Raw genomic sequence first — 18,471 nt, forward strand, 5'->3', positions numbered from 1 at the left:
GAGTGCTGCTAATCCAGAAAGCAATTCATACGCGTTTTGATAAACAAGTTAATTAAATGGAATTGTATTTCTATGGTCATGGCGTGAATAAAACTTATTTTTAAGTGTTATTTAATTATAATAATATATAATGTTTTATGTATTCGTCATTAAATGAAAAGAATCGCTGTTAACGTCTTTTCTATTATAATAAAATTGCATTGTGGGATATGTAGTTTCTAGATGATTCTCGTGACGCTGAGTTGACTGCGGAAGTACTGCACTGCGCAGTTTACGTGGAGTTTACAGCGTTATTTGTCCTGAGGTATTCTAATCAAATGTAATGTTATTTTATAGCTGTGTTGATATTTGTCTGTATTTTTGCTAGCCCAGCTGCACTCTACTCTGTCGTCATTATAAAATGACTCTGTTTGAGAACCATATAAATGCCTCTTGTCCAAGTAATTAGGTGTACGATCTAATTAACTTAACAGGCTTTCATTAATATTGCAAGAAATTAACAAGTTTTGATTGTGTGCACTGATATTTAATTAGACTTTTATATCATTTCAAGGCTACAAGTCAAAGCACTGGTCCAATATGTCAAAGATGGAAAGGATGAGTATTCTAGGAGTGAGGAGTTTTGGAGTTGAGGATAAAGACAAACAAGTGATCTCCTTCTTCAGCCCACTCACGGTGCTTGTGGGACCTAATGGAGCTGGAAAAACGGTTTGTATATTGCTGTCAGTCATTATTTACATTTAAACCTAAGACAGCAGGTTTGAGAACCACTGGTCTAGGGGAGGAACACAACAGCAAACTGGATGGTGATGAAAGAGTGTGCTATAGGGATCTCCCAGTCACGTGACCCCTAGCCGCGTGTCAGCCATTTTGACGGAATACTATTGCACAAGCGCACATACATGAGAATGCAGATTATCACGTTTTATGGCTGCGAATTGATTAAAATAATGAATAATGGTCACTGTATTAATTATCTTGAGCCTGCTGAAATGTTCCTATAAATATATTTTCTTTCCAACTGTGCAATCTTAATAATAAATAGGCTAAATATATTTATCCACTAAGCTGCAGCAGTCTATGCTCGTCTTCCCATTAAGTTTTTTTTCTCTTTCTGACATTTCATACCTGTTGTTAAATTTTGGAGGGGGACCGCAGCAAGTTGGGGTAAAAAAAATAGCTAAAAAAATTTGTTAATATGAGTATTGTTATGAAATAGCATTATAATAATTTGTTGCATAGTCTATCTGAACATTATAGCCTACTTTTAATGCTAATATTTTAGAGATGAACTGATTGATCAGCTGGTGACCGGTTTTATGCCGGTCAAATGCACTCGGGCGCCACATGATTAACATCGCACAACATCAGCATCACACGTGCACACGGAACGCACATGTAGGAAACCTTGTGAATTTCGGCCGTTTCAGACCGCAAGCGCGAGCGGCGCGTTACGAGTCATTCTCCTTTCCCAAACCCCAAGCCTCTCTCCAAGAAAGTAGCCTAATTATTCCAAGGGAACAGAACAGGTACGGCACAAGGCTTTAGCCTTCGCCTCCCTCCGACTTCAGCAGGCTCCTTGAGCTCTTCTGGCACAAAGTGCCGACTGCACACCTGTGTATGGTGAGATATAATTAAATTGTCTCTTCTTATATTTATTATCCATTTCTTTCTCTGTTTTACGTCGGAAGGGAAAGTATGAAAACTAATGATTGAAATAAATTTCGCTGAGGACGAGCACTGAGGGACACAACAGTGCTCAGCTGATGTCCCCTCACAGCGCTGAAATTTAAATGGCTTTTTCATTTCGTTAACTTAAGTTATCATTACTTTATTTTCACGTATTGAATAAATAATAAATTAAATAAATAACTTCTAGTTCAAACTTTATCTATTAAAAACCACTAGAGTCTCAAGGAGTCTTTACCTCACGGATTTGAAGGTGCCGCCCACTAACCTAAAAGTACCACAACATCAAATGACGTTCTACCGCAAGTTTACGAGCTGACTTATCTTTATGCGCGTGCATATAGTCCATTCTCCTCCCCCTTCACATCGGTCACAATCATTTTAATTTATACTTTACCTTTGCAGTTTATATAAACCACACCTCACATATTTCAACAGGGAATCTTGCTTTATTATTATTTATTATGAATTTCTTAAATAAACAAACTTCAACAACATAAGGGCAGATCCTTTGAGCGCTGCTGATGACGCTGTGAAGTGACACTCGAGTGATCAAGTATTCCAATGGATAAAAAAAAGCTTTCATTCGATTCCTCCATCCTCCTTTTCTTTCCTTGCAGCCTTCCCTCGTATCCTACAGGGGGTGGAGCTGAGACGCGAGGAAAGGTAACGAGGATGCACAAATAAGAAATGAGAAGCACCCCCTGTCTCTGGCCCTGTCCCAAATGGCACACTTCATTCACACTTTCGGTCTTGTGGACTTACAATGGCTGCCACATGCGCGTGTCCGTTAAGTCCGTGAGACCGTAGGGTGTCCCATTTTTCATTTTAGGCCTCAGAAGGGTGCTCGCGAGTGCCCCCTTTGCAGTCGATATGTGCCCTCGATGCGCACTTTTGCCGAGCACGCACTGATGCGGACTCCGCAGCAGACTTCTTCCCGACAGTCAAAGTGCCATTACGTCACGAAAGTGCGGACTCGTAGGAAGACCACGAGTGCTTAGTGTGCCATTTGTGACAGGGCCTTTCTCTTGAAGCCAACACGGAAGTGAATTAAACTGCAATTCATCGACTGGCCGCTTCAGGCTGGATGCAAAAGTGAGTCAAATCTGTATCTCCACCATGTTAAAATACTGTGAGCGGGATACATTTTTTTATAACTCAATCGTTTAAATTATATTAAGCCTAAAAGTTCTCCATAATTAAGGGCGTGGCCCTTGAGTGACAGGTGGATTGCGGCTGCCGTCAATACTAGCAGTTTGTCTGCTGTCTGTGTCTGTTAGCGTCACGTCACCTCAACTAATCCCAGCCTCTGAATTTGGCATCTCTGCTATGTTTGTGCTTATTTCATACAATTTAGTTCACGCATTATACCTTCGCCCACGCCGTTGGATTCCGTCGTTGTCGAGTATCGAGAGAACAACCAGCGCTGTTTTTCAGTTGTTTTCCTCTGTGAACATGCACTCATGGATGTTTGACAATTTCATTGCTTTTTGGAGTTCAGATTTAAAAACATCTATAGATATTGAGGCTACACTCGTTCTGCGGTACCGCTGCTCTCACGGAACAGATGGACTAGATATGCTTATTTAACTTTTTAGTGTTACATAAAAAGTACCGTCAGATGAAATCCTGCAAGTGTCAGTGCTTTCTCCCTCCATGCAATAGATGCACACCTTTGAATGAGCGGGGATTTCTGGTGCATTTACTTGAACTTCTTGGGTAATATCTATGGTTTAACCCATTACGAACTGCCAATACCTATGGACATTTGCACACATAAGCCCGCCCCCCCTCAATCACCCCATACCCCATGAAGAGCAGACAATTAGTGCAATTAGTCCACCTCCTCCTACCTGCACTCTGTAATAACTACAGACACTTTAAGATTTTAACGTTTAAATGGATTTTATGTATATATATATATATATATATATATATTGTCTTTTTTTATTTACATTTTAATGAGAGAACATCATTTGTTTAGCCTATTTGTCTTTTGTCCTGATGTATGTTGTTTATTGTTCCTTGTAGTTTTTGTTACCTTTTTTGTGTGGTGCAAGGGTGTCTCTGTGAGAGAACCCTAAATTTCGTTGTACCTCCACAGTGCAATGACAATAAAGGCTATTCTATTCTATTCTATTCTATTCTATTCTATTCTATTCTATTCTATTTGAGAGGCGGCCAAAATCAGAATTTAAAATGGACTGAATAAAGCTCTCTACGAACTTGACGTGCGATGCCGCGCTGGCTGACATGCTCATTAATCACTGTCACTCACACACGCTCAGATCAATACTGTAAGTTACTGCATGATAATCAATTTTTAACTAGCAGAATAATAATGCATCACGATATACATAGTCTCACTTTTAGTTATGTCTTTTAACTATTATAGTATTTCGAAGGGCAAAAACATGAACTTTTTAACTATTGGCTTTACTTCAAGTCAGCTATCACTTTAGCGCGAGGCCAGTAGCATATAGCATTAGCTCCTATGCCTGAGCTAACTCGATCACGTCGAGCTAGGGGGCGTGGTTTCAGATAGCCCGGCACCTCACCTCCACACACGCCCCACCTCTTTGCTCATTTCCTGTTATCCGGGAGCATAGACTGTAAAAAAAGATGGACGACGCCCCTTCGCTCTCTTCCATTGGTGAGAAGTGAAGCTGCCAGTGTCCCGATATGGCGCTGACATCTTGGGACCTGAGTCTGCGCAGTAGCGATCTCGGGATCTGAGTCCGCGCAGTAGTTGTGCGCAGTAGTGAGCAGGAAGGAAGCCGTGAAATCAAGGCCCCGCCCTCACTCTCGCAGAATCAATTGCAAGCACACGCTCCTGCACTTTTTTAAATTAATTATAGAAATGTAGATATTAAATTTAAAGCTCCAATCTCCTCAGTCCTCCGAAGATCCCGAAAAAAAGTATTTTGGTGCTTCAGTGACTACTTCGCTCAGAGAACCTGTTAATCACAGCTGTCAATCATCTCTTTTCCTGGAACATATCTCACCATCAGGCTATACTTTTGCAGTCTAATCATCATTTTCTGAAGTCTGGAACGGAGCTTTATGGAGTGGCTTCTTGAAAATGATCTCCAATGGCTTGTGGTCGGACTCAACCTGAATGCAGCGTCCATACAGATATTGGTGAAATTTTTCACAGCCATGCACAATTGCTAACAGCTGTGCATAGTTTTGTGCATAGTTTTGTTCACAGTCTGTTAGTGCTCTTGAGCCGTATGCTACTGGTTGTCCCTCCTGAAGAATCACAGATCCTAGACCTTCTGAGCTGGCATCCACAGACAAGGTAACCGGCTGGCTCACATCATAAAATTTCAACACTGGTGCTGTACTCACTAGCACTTTCAGACGATTGAAGCTGTCTTGTTGTTCACTCTCCCAGTGCCAAAGTGTTTCTCCTTCCAGCAGCTTTCTGAGAGGTGCAGTTACTTCTGAAAGATTTGGGATGAACTTTGCAAAGTACTGCAACATGCCTAAGAACCTCTGCAGGACTGACTTGTCCTGTGGCTCCGGCATCTCAAGAATAGCTGTCACTTTTTCATTGTCAGGTTTCAGTCCGTCTTTGCTCAGCACGTGACCTATGTAGCTGATTTCACTTAGGCCAATCTTGCATTTGTTTTTGTGCAGTTTTAGGTTTATGCTTCTCAGTTTTTCTAACAACTTCCTCAGTCTGCAGTCATGTGAGTCTTTGTCTTCTCCCCACACCAGAATATCATCCATTACATTAACAACTCCTTCCATTCCTTCCAGATGCTGAGACAAACACCTTTGGAACACCTCTGGAGCTGATAAAATCCCACAAAGAAGCCTTATGAAACTGTACCCCCCTAAGGGTGTGTTGAATGTACAGAGTTTAGAACTGCCATCATCCAGCCGGATCTGCCAAAATCCCTGATTTGCATCCACCACAGAGAATATCTTGGCTCTGGGCATTTCTGCAACAACTTCAAGCGTTTTAAGAGGATAATGTTCCCTTCGTATTGCTCTGTTTAGATCTTGAGGGTCTATGCAGGTCCTAATCTTTTGGGGTTTTACAACTGTCACCATACTGGTCAGGACTGAGCGAGAGTTCAAAAATAGCCTCCTCGGCCGGTTTAGAACAGGACGAGAGTTGATTGGCTGTGATATGATCACATGAAAGTTCATAACTGGCTTCTGCGACCGGGTTGGAATAGGACCAAAGTTCATAACTGGCCTCCCTGGCTGGTTCAGGACGGTACAAGAATTAATTGACAGTCTGCTTGGCTGGTTCAGAACAGGATGGCAGTTCATAGATGGCCACCGTGGTCGAGACAGGATGAAAGTTCGTAAATGACCTCTGAGGCCGTTTCAGGGCAGGACAACAAGGGTTCAGAGATGGTCTCCATGGCTGGTTTAGGAGAAAACAATAGTTCATAATTGGCCTCCGGAGCCGGTTCACGACAGCATGAACCCAGCACGACTGCGGCTGGGTCGAGACTGGACAAGAGTTCACAAACGGCCTCCGTGGCCGATTCAAAACAGGACGAGAGTTCATCGCTAGACACTACCACCGCGCCAGGAGCTGAAGCGAGTGCCACCGCCTCATGAGGTTCAGCAGCGTAGGCCGCCACCTCTAGGGAAATTGAGACAGCTAGATAGAAATCGCAAGTATTTTTCTGCAATTGTTAACATAATTGAGTTTCTTGTTTCAAACACGCTTCCTTTCAGGGCTTCATTGGATGCTTTTGACACAATGGAAGAGGCGGGCGGGCCACCATCCTCCCCTCTTGTTTGTGTTGATCTGCAAGATGTGTGCAAGCGCGCTGCAGGGAAACTAAATATTCCGTGGCCGACCGTGGTAGCAGAGACTGCAAAGTCTCGCAATGAGGAGAAGAGGCTGCTGAGTGCAAAACAGGCAGCACGACAGCTCCTTCCTGTTTTCCCAGAGCTCCTGGAGGAGGTTGCAGTTACGTGGAAGGACAAGCCGTTTACCAGCAAGATGCCAGTGCAGGGTGGCTCCGTTCTCGATGTGGAGGGGATGGAAAAGGAAGGCCTTCTCCGAATGTCCCCCATGGAGCCATTAGTTGCCACGCACTTGCAACCGAAGCGCACGGAGGCTGCAAATCCGACCTTGCCATCTAAAGCTGGCCATTCGCAGTCGAGCATGACGGAACGCGCTTATAAAGCAGTTGCGCTCTCTGTCAGGGCTATGAATGCGATCTCTTTGCTGACCGCATACCAAGCGGAGCTGCAGGACGAAGTGTCTACCATACCAGGTCAGACACAACACGGATCTCTCTCTCCGTCTTCAGAGATGCGCGGTTGAAGCTGCTGGGAAAGCCATGGCCACAATGGTTATCCAAGAGAGAGGATGATGGCTTAATCTCTCTGACAGAGAAAAATAAGCCATTCTGGATGCACCGGTTGTTGCAGAGGGCATTTTCGGCTCAGCTCTGACACTGATGCAAAAGAGATGCGAAGAAAAAAAGAGGGATGACGAGGCCTTGCAACTCTGTATGCCAAAAAAAGACACAGACTGCACCCCCTCCGCCACCCCGACAGACCTTCACGCAGGCTATGGCCCGCCCACCTCCCAACTTTCACATTCCGAGCAGAGGGTCAGAGTGGAGTGCAAGATGTTCTGTGGGGAAAACAGCGCCTGGTTGGGCCGGGGGAAGCAGAGCGGTGAAAAGGACAAGACACGGTTCAGTGGTGCACACCCACTCGCTAGTCACAATAACTTTTCATGTTCAAAATTGAGAACAACAGATAATGTTGGAAAACATAATGCCCCAAAAAATTTTGCTAAACATGTTCACAGAATACATTATAACATCACCTCGGGGAGCGATTGATCCCTTAGAGGTGATGAGCCACTCAGACTCTGCTCAAGCGCTAAGTGCCCACGCATGCGCAGTACAGACCAGAAACTCGTTCATGACTCAGCCACACGATGGCACCAGAACGCTGCAAATAGACAATTGGCGAGAGTGCATACAGTCCCGCTGGGTATTAAAGACAATACAATTCGGGTACAGGCTGCAGTTTGCCACATCCCCCCGCATTTTCAAAGGGATAATTCATTCTCCAGTGCAGGGAGAATTACAGCACATTCTTCAGGGCGAAATCTACTCTCTGTTGAAGAAAAGGGCGATAAGAGTGGTCCCACACGAGCAAAGCCACAGTGGGTTTTACTCGAGATACTTTCTCGTCCTAAAGAAAGGAACTTGTGCCCTACGTCCCAATTTAGATCTACGTGCACTGAACAAATACTTAAGGAAGTACAAGTTCAGAATGCTCACTCATTCTACACTCCTAAATCTGGTGCGCCCGGGCGATTGATTTACATTGATCGACCTGAAAGACGCATATTTTCACATAAACATATATTCACCCCACTAGTAATTCCTGAGGTTTGCTTTCCTTGGAGTGACATACGAATACCTGGTTCTACCAATTGGCATGTCTCTCAGCCCGAGAGTATTCATAAAATGTACAGAAGCAGCCCTGACCCCGCTCAGGGAAAAAGGCATTCGTCTCGCTACTTACATAGACGATTGGTTGGTGACAGCTCAGTCAGAGCGAGAAGTGAGAAATCACACAATCATGCTTCTAAAACGCATTCAGAAACTGGGCTTAAAGCTAAACACCGAAAAGAGTGTTTTGATTCCCGCACAGTCTATAACATATCTGGGGCTGTCACTGGACTCGGTGACAGAAAAGTCATAACGACGGACGCGTCGTTGTCCGGTTGGGGGGGGGGGGGCATTCTGTTTCTGTGCATTCACAAGGGCAGGATAGTGAATGGAAGATGGGGTCATCATCTGACCAATCTTCACATAAACTATCTGGAAATGCTGGCCGTGTTTCTAACGTTGAAGCATTTTCTTCCTTTTCTGAAAGGGCATCATGTTCTTGTGAGAACGGACAACACTACAGTTGTGGCATGTATAAATCGACAAGGAGGCCTCAGATCACTTCCCTTGCACATGCTGGCACGCAAACTGATTTTGTGGAGCCATGCCAATCTTTCATCCCTGAGAGCGACGCACGTACAGGGCGTCATGAACCAGGGTGTGGATCTGCTGGCCAGGGGAAATCCACTTTACGGGGAGTAGAAATTGAACAAGGAAGTGGTTGAACAGATCTGGGAAATATACGGCAGAGCAACAGTGGACCTGTTCGCATCCCACGACAATGCTCAGTGTCCTCTGTTTTTCTCTCTGAAAGATCAGAGCGCGCCTCTGGGGATAGATGCGCTGGCACACGATTGGCCCTGCACTCTCCTTTATGCCTTCTCACCGATAGCGTTAATATCCCCAACACCCCAACACTGAGGGAGGAGGGATTAAAGCTGATATTAATAGCTTTGAAGTGGCCAGGGAAATACTGGCTGGCGGAGATCATACGTATGCTGTACGAAGACCCGTGGTCTCTCCCGTTACGCAGAGATCTACTGTCGCAGGCAGGGGGGAAATCTTTCATCCCCAATCAGAACGCTTGGCACTATGGGCCTGGCCTGTGAGTGGTTAAATTTGAATACAACCGGTCTGTCTGACAATGTCATCAGAACCATACAGAATGCTAGAGCTTAGTCGACTATGTCTCTCTATGAATGCAAATAGGGCGTGTTTGAGCGCTGGTGCGCAGCTAAGCATGAGATTCCTTTTCAGTGCTCAGTGGCAGTCGTTCTATCATTTGATAGACCAAGGGAAAGCGTTTTCAACCATAAAGGTGTATTTGGCCGCTATTTCTGCTTGTCACATAAGTTTTGATAATAAAACCGTGGGGCAGCATCCTTTAGGGCGTGTGCAGGTTCATGAAGGGCGCGCGTCGCGCTTTGCCAGTTTCAAAACCGCTTTCCCCTTCATGGGATTTAGCACTGGTACTTGATGCTCTCTCAATGTCTCCATTTGAGCCACTGGACAAGATTGATTTAAAAATAATGTTGTTTAAGACGGCGCTGCTGTTAGCCTTGGCTTCGGCGAAGCGCGTGAGATTCACGTGTATTCAGTGCATTCAGCATGTATGCAGTTCATGCCCGGGGATGCAGGGGTAGTTCTGAAGCCTAATCCTGCATTTATGCCCAAAGTAGTTCATTCTGTCACTCCTTTTGAGCTAAAAGCTTTCTATCCACCACCTTTTGCTTCATCAAAACAGCAAAAGCTAAATGAGTTGTGCCCAGTGCGTGCTTTACGCATTTACACGGAAAGAACCAGAGGGTTCAGGGAGAGTGATCAGCTGTTCGTATCTTGGGTGAAATCAAGAACGGGGACACCGAGTTGGTCCTCGCCGCATACATTTGCAAGGTTCTATAAACTGGATGTTACAGCTCAAACTTTAGCACATGCAGTATTGAGCGTTGAAGTTGAGTCATGATTCAGGACTCGTCCAGCCCTAGAGGCGTTGCTGTGGTTGGCAGGAGACTTCGAGGCAGGCTATCTGGCAATACGGGAGTTAGAATATCCCATAGTGAGACACCGAAATGTATGCTTGAAAGAGAACAACAGGTTACTTGCGTAACCCCGGTTCTCTGATAGCATTAAGTGAGGTGTCTTACCAGATCACCCTGCTTGCTGTGTGAAGCGAGGAAGAGGTGTGCTTGTTTTGAATGTCGTAATGACGTAGTGCTGCTCCTCTTATACTGAGGGGTGGGGTAGACACTCCCAGATACTACGTCAAGTCTGCTAGCAAATTGGGGCGGGCGTAATGTAATAGGACTTCTAAGGAATCCGCGGAAGGGGCGTATCCCATAGTGAGACACCTCACTTAATGCTATAAGAGAACCGGGGTTACGCAAGTAACCTATTGTTCCCCAAACCGGAAGTGCCACCCATAATTCAAAACGTAGTAAGGTCGTCAGGAATGAGGTGGATACCCTTACATAGGGCAATATTTGAAGGGACAGCCATTTGTACTGGTGTCCTAAACCATAGTGGAGTCGACATCATTAAAACACTCATTCAATCCCACAATACACCGCAATAACGACTAACGAGTGTACTGATGTATGCTCAACGGCTAGAGAATACCCATAATGCACTGTGAGAGTCGCATGCTGAATGAATTCCCACGTCTGACCAGAAGATGAAGCCGCAGCTGAATCATCCATCCATTTTCCAAACCGCTGGTCCAATGTGGCCACAGCATTATCAAGCAGGTATAAATTTATATTATATAAATCACAAAATAAATCTTTTCATTACTACTGGAGCTGCTATGCAGCTTGCTACATTTTAAATGATTAAGCAGCACAAACCATGCATTTTTACTGCTCAGATAGCTATCTGATTTATCAAAACAATTCCATTTACACCTGGTCACATATAAATGTGTTTTCGCAAAACAGATTTAAATCTGATCTTCAATTACCATGCTATATGCAGATTTAATGGAAAGCAACAGAGCTTCATTTTATTGATCATCATTCATTCAAAATCAAAGACCGCAATAGGTGAGAGCGGCAACAGCACTGATAAGATCATTTAGTTTCTTTTTTTATTATTATTATACCTTTATTTAACCAGGAGGTCCCATTGAGATTCAGAATCTCTTTTACAAGAGAGACCTGGCCAAGGTAGCAGCCAAATCACAACAAATGCATACATAACAAACACCAAATTACATTTTCACGATAAAAAAAAAGTACAAAATGTTAAAAATAAAAATATAAAACACAATGAGACTCTTTAAGAAAAACAAGAACATGTCTCCATCACAACACTCTTTACAGTAGTTTTAAATTCATTTATGGAAATAAGAGTTTCTAACTTTAGCTCTTTTTGTAGATTATTCCACCCCCAAGGTGCTAAATAAGAAAAAGCAGTTTTTCCCAATTCGGTTTTAACTCGTGGAACATTAAAAAGGAACCACTTTGAGGAGCGTAGCTGATAGATACCAGAGCAGACAGAGAGGAGGTTACAGAGGTACAGTGGAAATTTGCCAAGTATAGCTTTATAAATAAAGATATACCAGTGCTGTTGTCTACGAATTTTAAGTGATGTCCAACCAACTAAATCATAAAGAATGCAGTGATGGGTAAGGACTTTGTATTTGTTATGAATCGTAGTGATGCATGGTAAACTGAATCAACATGACGCAGGATGGAAAATGCAGCATGCATGTACAATTTATCTCCATAATCAATAACAGGCAGAAAAGTAGCTTCCACAAGTTTCTTCTTAGCACTAAAAGTAAAGCAAGATTTGTTTCTGTAATAGAAGCCGAGCTTGACTTTAAGTTTCTTAACTAAAGCAGTAATATGTTCAATGAAGGAAAGCTTATCATCTATCCATATCCCCAAGTACTTGTATGAAGACACTCTCTCAATTGATTTCCCATCTAATGAGAAAAGGCCACAATTGTCAAGTAGCTGTGCTCGAGCTTTTGAGAAGACCATAAACTTTGTTTTCTGTGTATTTAAAACCAGTTTTAGACTCAATAATGTGTATTGCAATGCCTGAAACGCAGTCTGAAGTTCCTGCACTGCTACTGAAATGGTGGAAGCCTGGGTGTAAACCACTGTATCATCAGTGTATAAATGTAATTTGGCTTGATCTCTATCCAAATCATTTATAAAAATTGAAAACAGAATGGGTCCTAAGATTGATCCTTGAGGGACACCTTTAGTTATCTCAAGAAAATCTGATTTATAACCTTCAGCATAAACACATTGAGTACGATCTACAAAATAATTCTGGAACCATGCAACAGCCTTCTCACTTAAACCAATTGAACGTAGTTTGGTCAATAACAATCCATGATCAACCAAATCAAATGCCTTAGAAAGATCAACAAATAATGCAGCAGAATGTTGCTTCTTATCTAAGGCCCCAATAATATCATTTGTCACTAATGTAGCAGCAGTGATAGTGCTATGGCCACTTCTGAACCCTGACTGAAAATTATTTAGAATGTTTTTGTCAGTCAAATTACTGTTTTAACTGTACATTCACAAATGATTCCAAGATCTTTGACAAAACAGAAAGTTTTGATATTGGACGGTAATTATTCAATTCTGATAGGTCTCCACCTTTATGTAAAGGGAGAACATAGGCTGCTTTCCAACTTTTAGGAATGGAGTTTGAAAGAAGACTCAAATAAAAAATATGCGCTATGGGCTCAGCAATAATATCAGCTGCTACTTTTAACAGAAAGGGATCCAGATTATCTGTACCTGCTGACTTTTTGTGATCAATGTCTCTGAGGGCTTTATGAACTTCTGAAACTGAAATCGGTTTAAAATTAAACAATTCCCGATTTACATTTTCAGATGCTGACATGGCAGGACATGGGACAGATTTATTTACGGTTTGATTAAATATGAATCCAGCCTGAATAAAGTGTTTATTAAACTGATTGACTATGACTGCTTTGTCTTTTATTTCATCTGAACCAATAAGAATCTGTTCTGGGAGGTTTGAGGTCACACGTGCACCCGACAAAGATTTAATTGATTTCCTAAACTTTTTGATTGGTACATATTTATTTACAATGGAAATAAAATTTAAATGAAAAAAAAATCCCATGCCAGTTCAGCATCCGAAAACAAAGACACCCTGCTGAGTTCACTATGATACAGATCATGCAGAAAAGCCTGTTGTTCAAAACTTTTAAAATGTCTTTTTAGGATCATGTGCGGTTTTACCTTAGGGATTTTTGTATTTCTTACACAAGCGACTGCACAATGGTCACTAACGTCATTACAAAATACGGCAGTTGAGGTATATTTATGAACTGAGTTTGCTATGATTAGATCTAGGAGAGTAGATTTTATTTCTGCTTTGGGATTTATTCTTGTCGGTTCATTAATAAGTTCCCAGAAAGCCAGTCCCAATTCATATCACCCATAAGAATAAATTCAGAGTGATTAATTTCATGTAATATTTCGGATATAGATTGGAAAGCATCCTTTGAAGCAGATGGAGGTCTATAACACCCATCTACTGTAATATCAGCATCTTTTGAAATATTCACTTTCACGGTCAGAATTTCAAACTGTTTAGCTTTAGTTAGTGATAGGGTTACCGAGCTTATAAACTTGGATTTCACATATATGGCAACCCCACCTCCTTTGCCAACCCGATCAGTTCTATAAACTTTAAAACCTTCAATAGAAATAAGTTCATCAGATACAGATTTTTTTAAGCCAGGTTTCAGAGATAATAATGATATCAGCATTGGTTGTATTAGCCCAGATCTTAATCATATTTAGTTTCTTTACTTTTAATGAAGATGATTGTGTGTTAAGCGTCTGCGACTTACTTTCACTTTGATTTGCGATAGTTTGCACATTGGCTTGATGAGTTTCTCAGCTGCTCACCTGTGGTGATGCTGCAGTAGTGCCGTCATATCTGGCTATACATGAATATCAGATGATGTCACCAACGTCTCCTCACTGACGTCACTCACTTCTAGAACTTGTCTGCCGCCATCTTGAGTACCTGATTCACGTCAGTCGCAAAGGAACTAGCTAGCTATGCCTTCAACATGTGCGGTAGGGTGCAACAACAAAAAAGGAGACCCCAAAATATCCTTTTACAGGCTACCTCAGGACGAAAAAAGATGCCGTATTTTGCGGGTGGGACGAGTGGGACATGTCCCCACCACTTTTGAAACATCTCGCGGCAGGAATGTACCAATACAAATAATCAAAACATCTCCAGTTAACTAGCAGAGCATTCATTTCGTTCGTTTGTTAAATAAGAGGCGATCTAGCGCTGAAATGTGTTGTTTCTGAAATCAAGTGATCAAAGTGCTCGTTGCCGCTGCGATCAGTGGTGCGGATACTGTGTTTGTTTGTGGCTCGCGCACAGCCTTCACTCGGATGCGTGCTTCAATGTGGAGAGACTCTCTATTTGTTCCGGTGAAATTACAAAACAAACTGCACACAAACGTGTCCCTGCCTGATATACAACCACTGATAAACATAATCGGTTTTGATGAGAAAAAAATAAAATAAAAATATATGAGTCCGGATTAGAACACAGAACCCAGAACCTCTGACACGCTTGGCAAAAGTTCTGCCCCTGGACCATTTAAATACACGCTTAAAATAGTCGGATCAACATATAATATAATTGAATGCCAGGATTGGTTGTTCGGTAGCACCGGACAGAGGCTTGAAGTACGCATCAGGTATCGCGTAGGGATCGCGTTATAACGATATTATTTTTTGAAAGTAGCGTTTCGTTTCATGGCAGTCGAGGTGCGAAATGTTGTCTTTCGTAGCCATTTACTGTATCCGTACGAAGCTGTAAATAGTAGCAAGCTAGCTAGTTAATGCTTGTCAGTACCATAGACAGTACTAGGTAGGTACTCAAGATGGCGGCAGTCAACTGGAAAAAGAGCGGATGACGTAAGAGGTCACGTGACTGATATTCATGTATAACATGATATATAGCCTATAGACCTTATGTAGCCCCGCCCCTTTTCAGCGCTGCGCTCGTTGTCTTTTGACTTCCGGTCTGTATTTTCACAGCGATTTTGCGTGTTTATTAATGAACGGCTCGTTTTAAAATCTTCCCGGTTAAAATGCACGGACACGGAGCAAGAAATGAGCTCTTATAGAGAGAGGATGAGCTCCCATGAAAGCAGTAAAATCATACACCTGTGGGGGTCTCTAAAAATCATCAGCACCATTAATATGTAAGTGTCTAAAATAAATGTGCACAGTTCAATTAAATGGTAAATTTCGCCCTCTTTAACAATACAATACATTAAATGTACGAAGCACACTTTGTACAAAGCTGAAAAAATCTCAACAACAGTGAAATAAGATCGCATGATTTATCTGTCAATCAGATGCATGTAAAAGTGTAGTTCGTTACTATAGCAACAGTGGGCTCCCAGCACATTTTCGGTAGAACGAAATTTTTTTTTTTTTTATTTAACATATTAACCATACACCACTAATTTTTATTTATTATTATTTAAATTTTTTTTACTGCCACTTTTTTATTCATACTGTTGTAAATCTCTTTTTAATCGGACCTCTCACTTAACCTTCTTTGCTTTCAATTATGAAATGATTCAAATGAAAACATTCAAATGATCTTACCTGGTCTTACTTTTCAAAATTAGTAATAAAACAATCGCTCTTGACAACAGGGAAAGCTAGTATGTTTGCTTAGCATACCGTCAAACACTACAATTTATGAGTTTAATATCATGTTTTGCTCCAAAAACACAATACATGTCAGTCGTGTTTAAAGTGACTTCTGTGGTTTCATGTTGCTTCTTAACACAGAGTGAGAATATATTATTTTATTATATTCTATGATACAAGCTATGTTGATTATAGCATTGCATTAAAAGTATAGTTCACCCAAAAATGAAAATTAGCCTATGATTTACTCACCCTCAAGTCCTCCTAGGTGTATATGACATTCTTCTTTCAGTATACAATCAGAGTTATATTAAAAAATATTCTGGCTCTTACAAGCTTTATAATGGGAGAGTGAATGGCTGGAAAAAATTAGGAAAACAAATTACTCCACTCGGCTCCAGTTGGTAAATAAAGGCCTTCAGAAGCAAAGCCATGGGTTTTTGTAAGAAAAATACCCATATTTATAACTTTATAATCTAAAATAACTAGCTTCCGCCAGACGACCGTACGCATACTACGCAATTTGACTTGCGTCACAAGAGTAACCCGTGATGCATGATGTAGGATGTAGGAGTATCGTAAGCTTTGAAACCTCTCGCGGTTTAAACAAATAGGGCTGTGCAACAAACTGAAGCTCCTCTTCTATTATATAGAAATACTCCGACATTTCTCTTCAAAATGGCTAATTCGTGACCGATGTTTTGTTTAGCTCTTTCCTCTGAGCTTCCACGTTCGTCATTACGCTGTGTGTCAGGTCACGGGTTTTCCACCATAAATCGATGTGTACGGCCGTCTGGCGGAAGCTAGTGATTATAGTTTATAAAGTTTTAAATATGGGTATTTTCCTTAGACAAACGCATGGCTTCACTTCCGAAGGCCTTTATTAACCCCCTGGAGTAAAAGTGGAACACTTTTATCATGGATGGATGCACTTTTTTGGGCTTCAAATTTTCTCCAGCCATTCACTGCCATTATAAAGCTTGGAAGAGCCAAGACATTTTTTGGACTGATTGTATTCGTCTGAAAGAAGAATGTCATATACACCTAGGATGACTTGGGGGTGAGTAAATCAGGGGCTAATTTTCCTTTTTGGGTGAACTATCCCTTTAAAGACATATACATCATTCTTACGAAAATACCTGAGATAGCTTGATGAACAGATATATTATCGCTATCATCTGTTTGTCTTCATGTTTCATCAGTTAAAACATCTCTATTTGCATGTTATTATATCCATATAAGGCATTTCTTGAAATGTCATAAGTTTTATACTTCTATGAATCTCACTTGTGGACTTTCTGCATGAGGGATGAATCAGTACTGGGCTTCCAGTATGAATGAAACGGATGACATGTGAGTGTTTAGCGATCCATACCGCTATCATCTCCCCATTTTGGGTAAAAATAGAAAAATAATATTAAAGTACTTTGTAACGTAGTTACTTTTAGTTTTTAAGCAAACGACGTATTTACTCTTACTTGAGTCATATTATTTTTCAGTACTTAAGTAGCAATACTTGGTAACACTTTAGGTAACACTTTATTTTACAGTGTCATTGTTACAGTGTAATTATATATTCAAGTACTGAGTAATAATAATTAACAACATGTACTTACTATAGGGTTAGGGTAGGTTTAGGATTTGGTTGAGGGTTAATTGCATGTAATTATGCATAATTTACTCATATTACTATGGTAAGTACATGTAACCTATGTAACAAGGACACTGTAAAATAAAGTGTGGTCCCACTTTACATTAAGTGGCCCTAATACCTGTGAACGTACATGGTAACTACATGTGTACATAGTATGTAACTACAGTGTAATTACAAACTGGTACATAGTATCCACAGCTGTAATGTTTGTGTAACTACACATGTAACGACCCACAGAATGGTATGTGTAAGTACACATGTGTAACAGGAATTATGTAACTACAATTTTGTAGTTTTTTACAACAACAAAAAAACTACATTTGTAGTTTCTACAAATATAAAGTGTGTGAACATTCGCCGGTTCCCACCTCCTTCTTCCCATAGCAACATACCTTGTTACAGCGTTTTTAGAGTAACCCTTTCGCCATGGGGCGCAGGAATAAGGTGGCTATTAACTATTTCTTTTTATGAATTTCCAGACCATCATTGAGTGTCTCAAATACATCACTTCAGGAGACTTTCCACCAGGAAGTAAAGGAAACGCCTTTGTCCACGATCCCAAAGTAGGTCCTTGACAGGAGTAATTCAAGTAAACAAATATAAGCTGTTATAGAAATGTTCTCAATTACACATATTTTTGCTTGTCTTATTCAACTTTTTCAAACTTGCAAACATTGTTTCGTATTGTCAATGCAAGAGCTGGGCAGTATGACACTTAGTTTTTAAAGAGTTTTAATTATAGATAATGTTGGTCTGTTGTAGGATGTTCATGAAACGGATGTACAGGCACGGATCAGACTCCAGTTTAGAGATGTGAATGGCGATGCTGTGGTAGTCCAGAAGTCTATGCAAAGTACACAGAAGGGAAAGAAAACTGAGTTCAAATTCCTTGAGGGTTTCATCAAGTAAGTTGTCTTTTACTAGTCTCTTATACTCACCAAGGCTTCATTTATTTGAGCAAAAATTCAGTAAAAGTAGCAATACTGTAAAAATATTATGTTCCCATTCAGTCAGTCATGTTTGACGTTACGATGATACTGATGTA

The 18,471-nt window shown here is 41.3% G+C and overlaps 1 protein-coding gene across 1 annotated transcript in view; it reads left to right on the forward strand.

Moving 5' to 3' along the window:
• Positions 1-557: 557 nt before the first annotated feature.
• LOC309477976 (DNA repair protein RAD50-like) overlaps positions 558-18,471 on the forward strand; it is a 46,237-nt gene continuing 28,323 nt past the window's right edge. The window contains exons 1-3 of the mRNA XM_082141517.1: positions 558-708; positions 17,906-17,989; positions 18,189-18,331. Of these exons, the coding sequence (XP_081997643.1) occupies positions 580-708; positions 17,906-17,989; positions 18,189-18,331 (356 nt within the window). The 5' untranslated portion in view covers positions 558-579. The remainder of the gene's footprint in view (positions 709-17,905; positions 17,990-18,188; positions 18,332-18,471) is intronic.

This window comes from Leuciscus leuciscus (genome assembly GCF_965113295.1).
Source record: "Leuciscus leuciscus genome assembly, chromosome: 16".
NCBI classification, from domain to species: domain Eukaryota; kingdom Metazoa; phylum Chordata; class Actinopteri; order Cypriniformes; family Leuciscidae; genus Leuciscus; species Leuciscus leuciscus.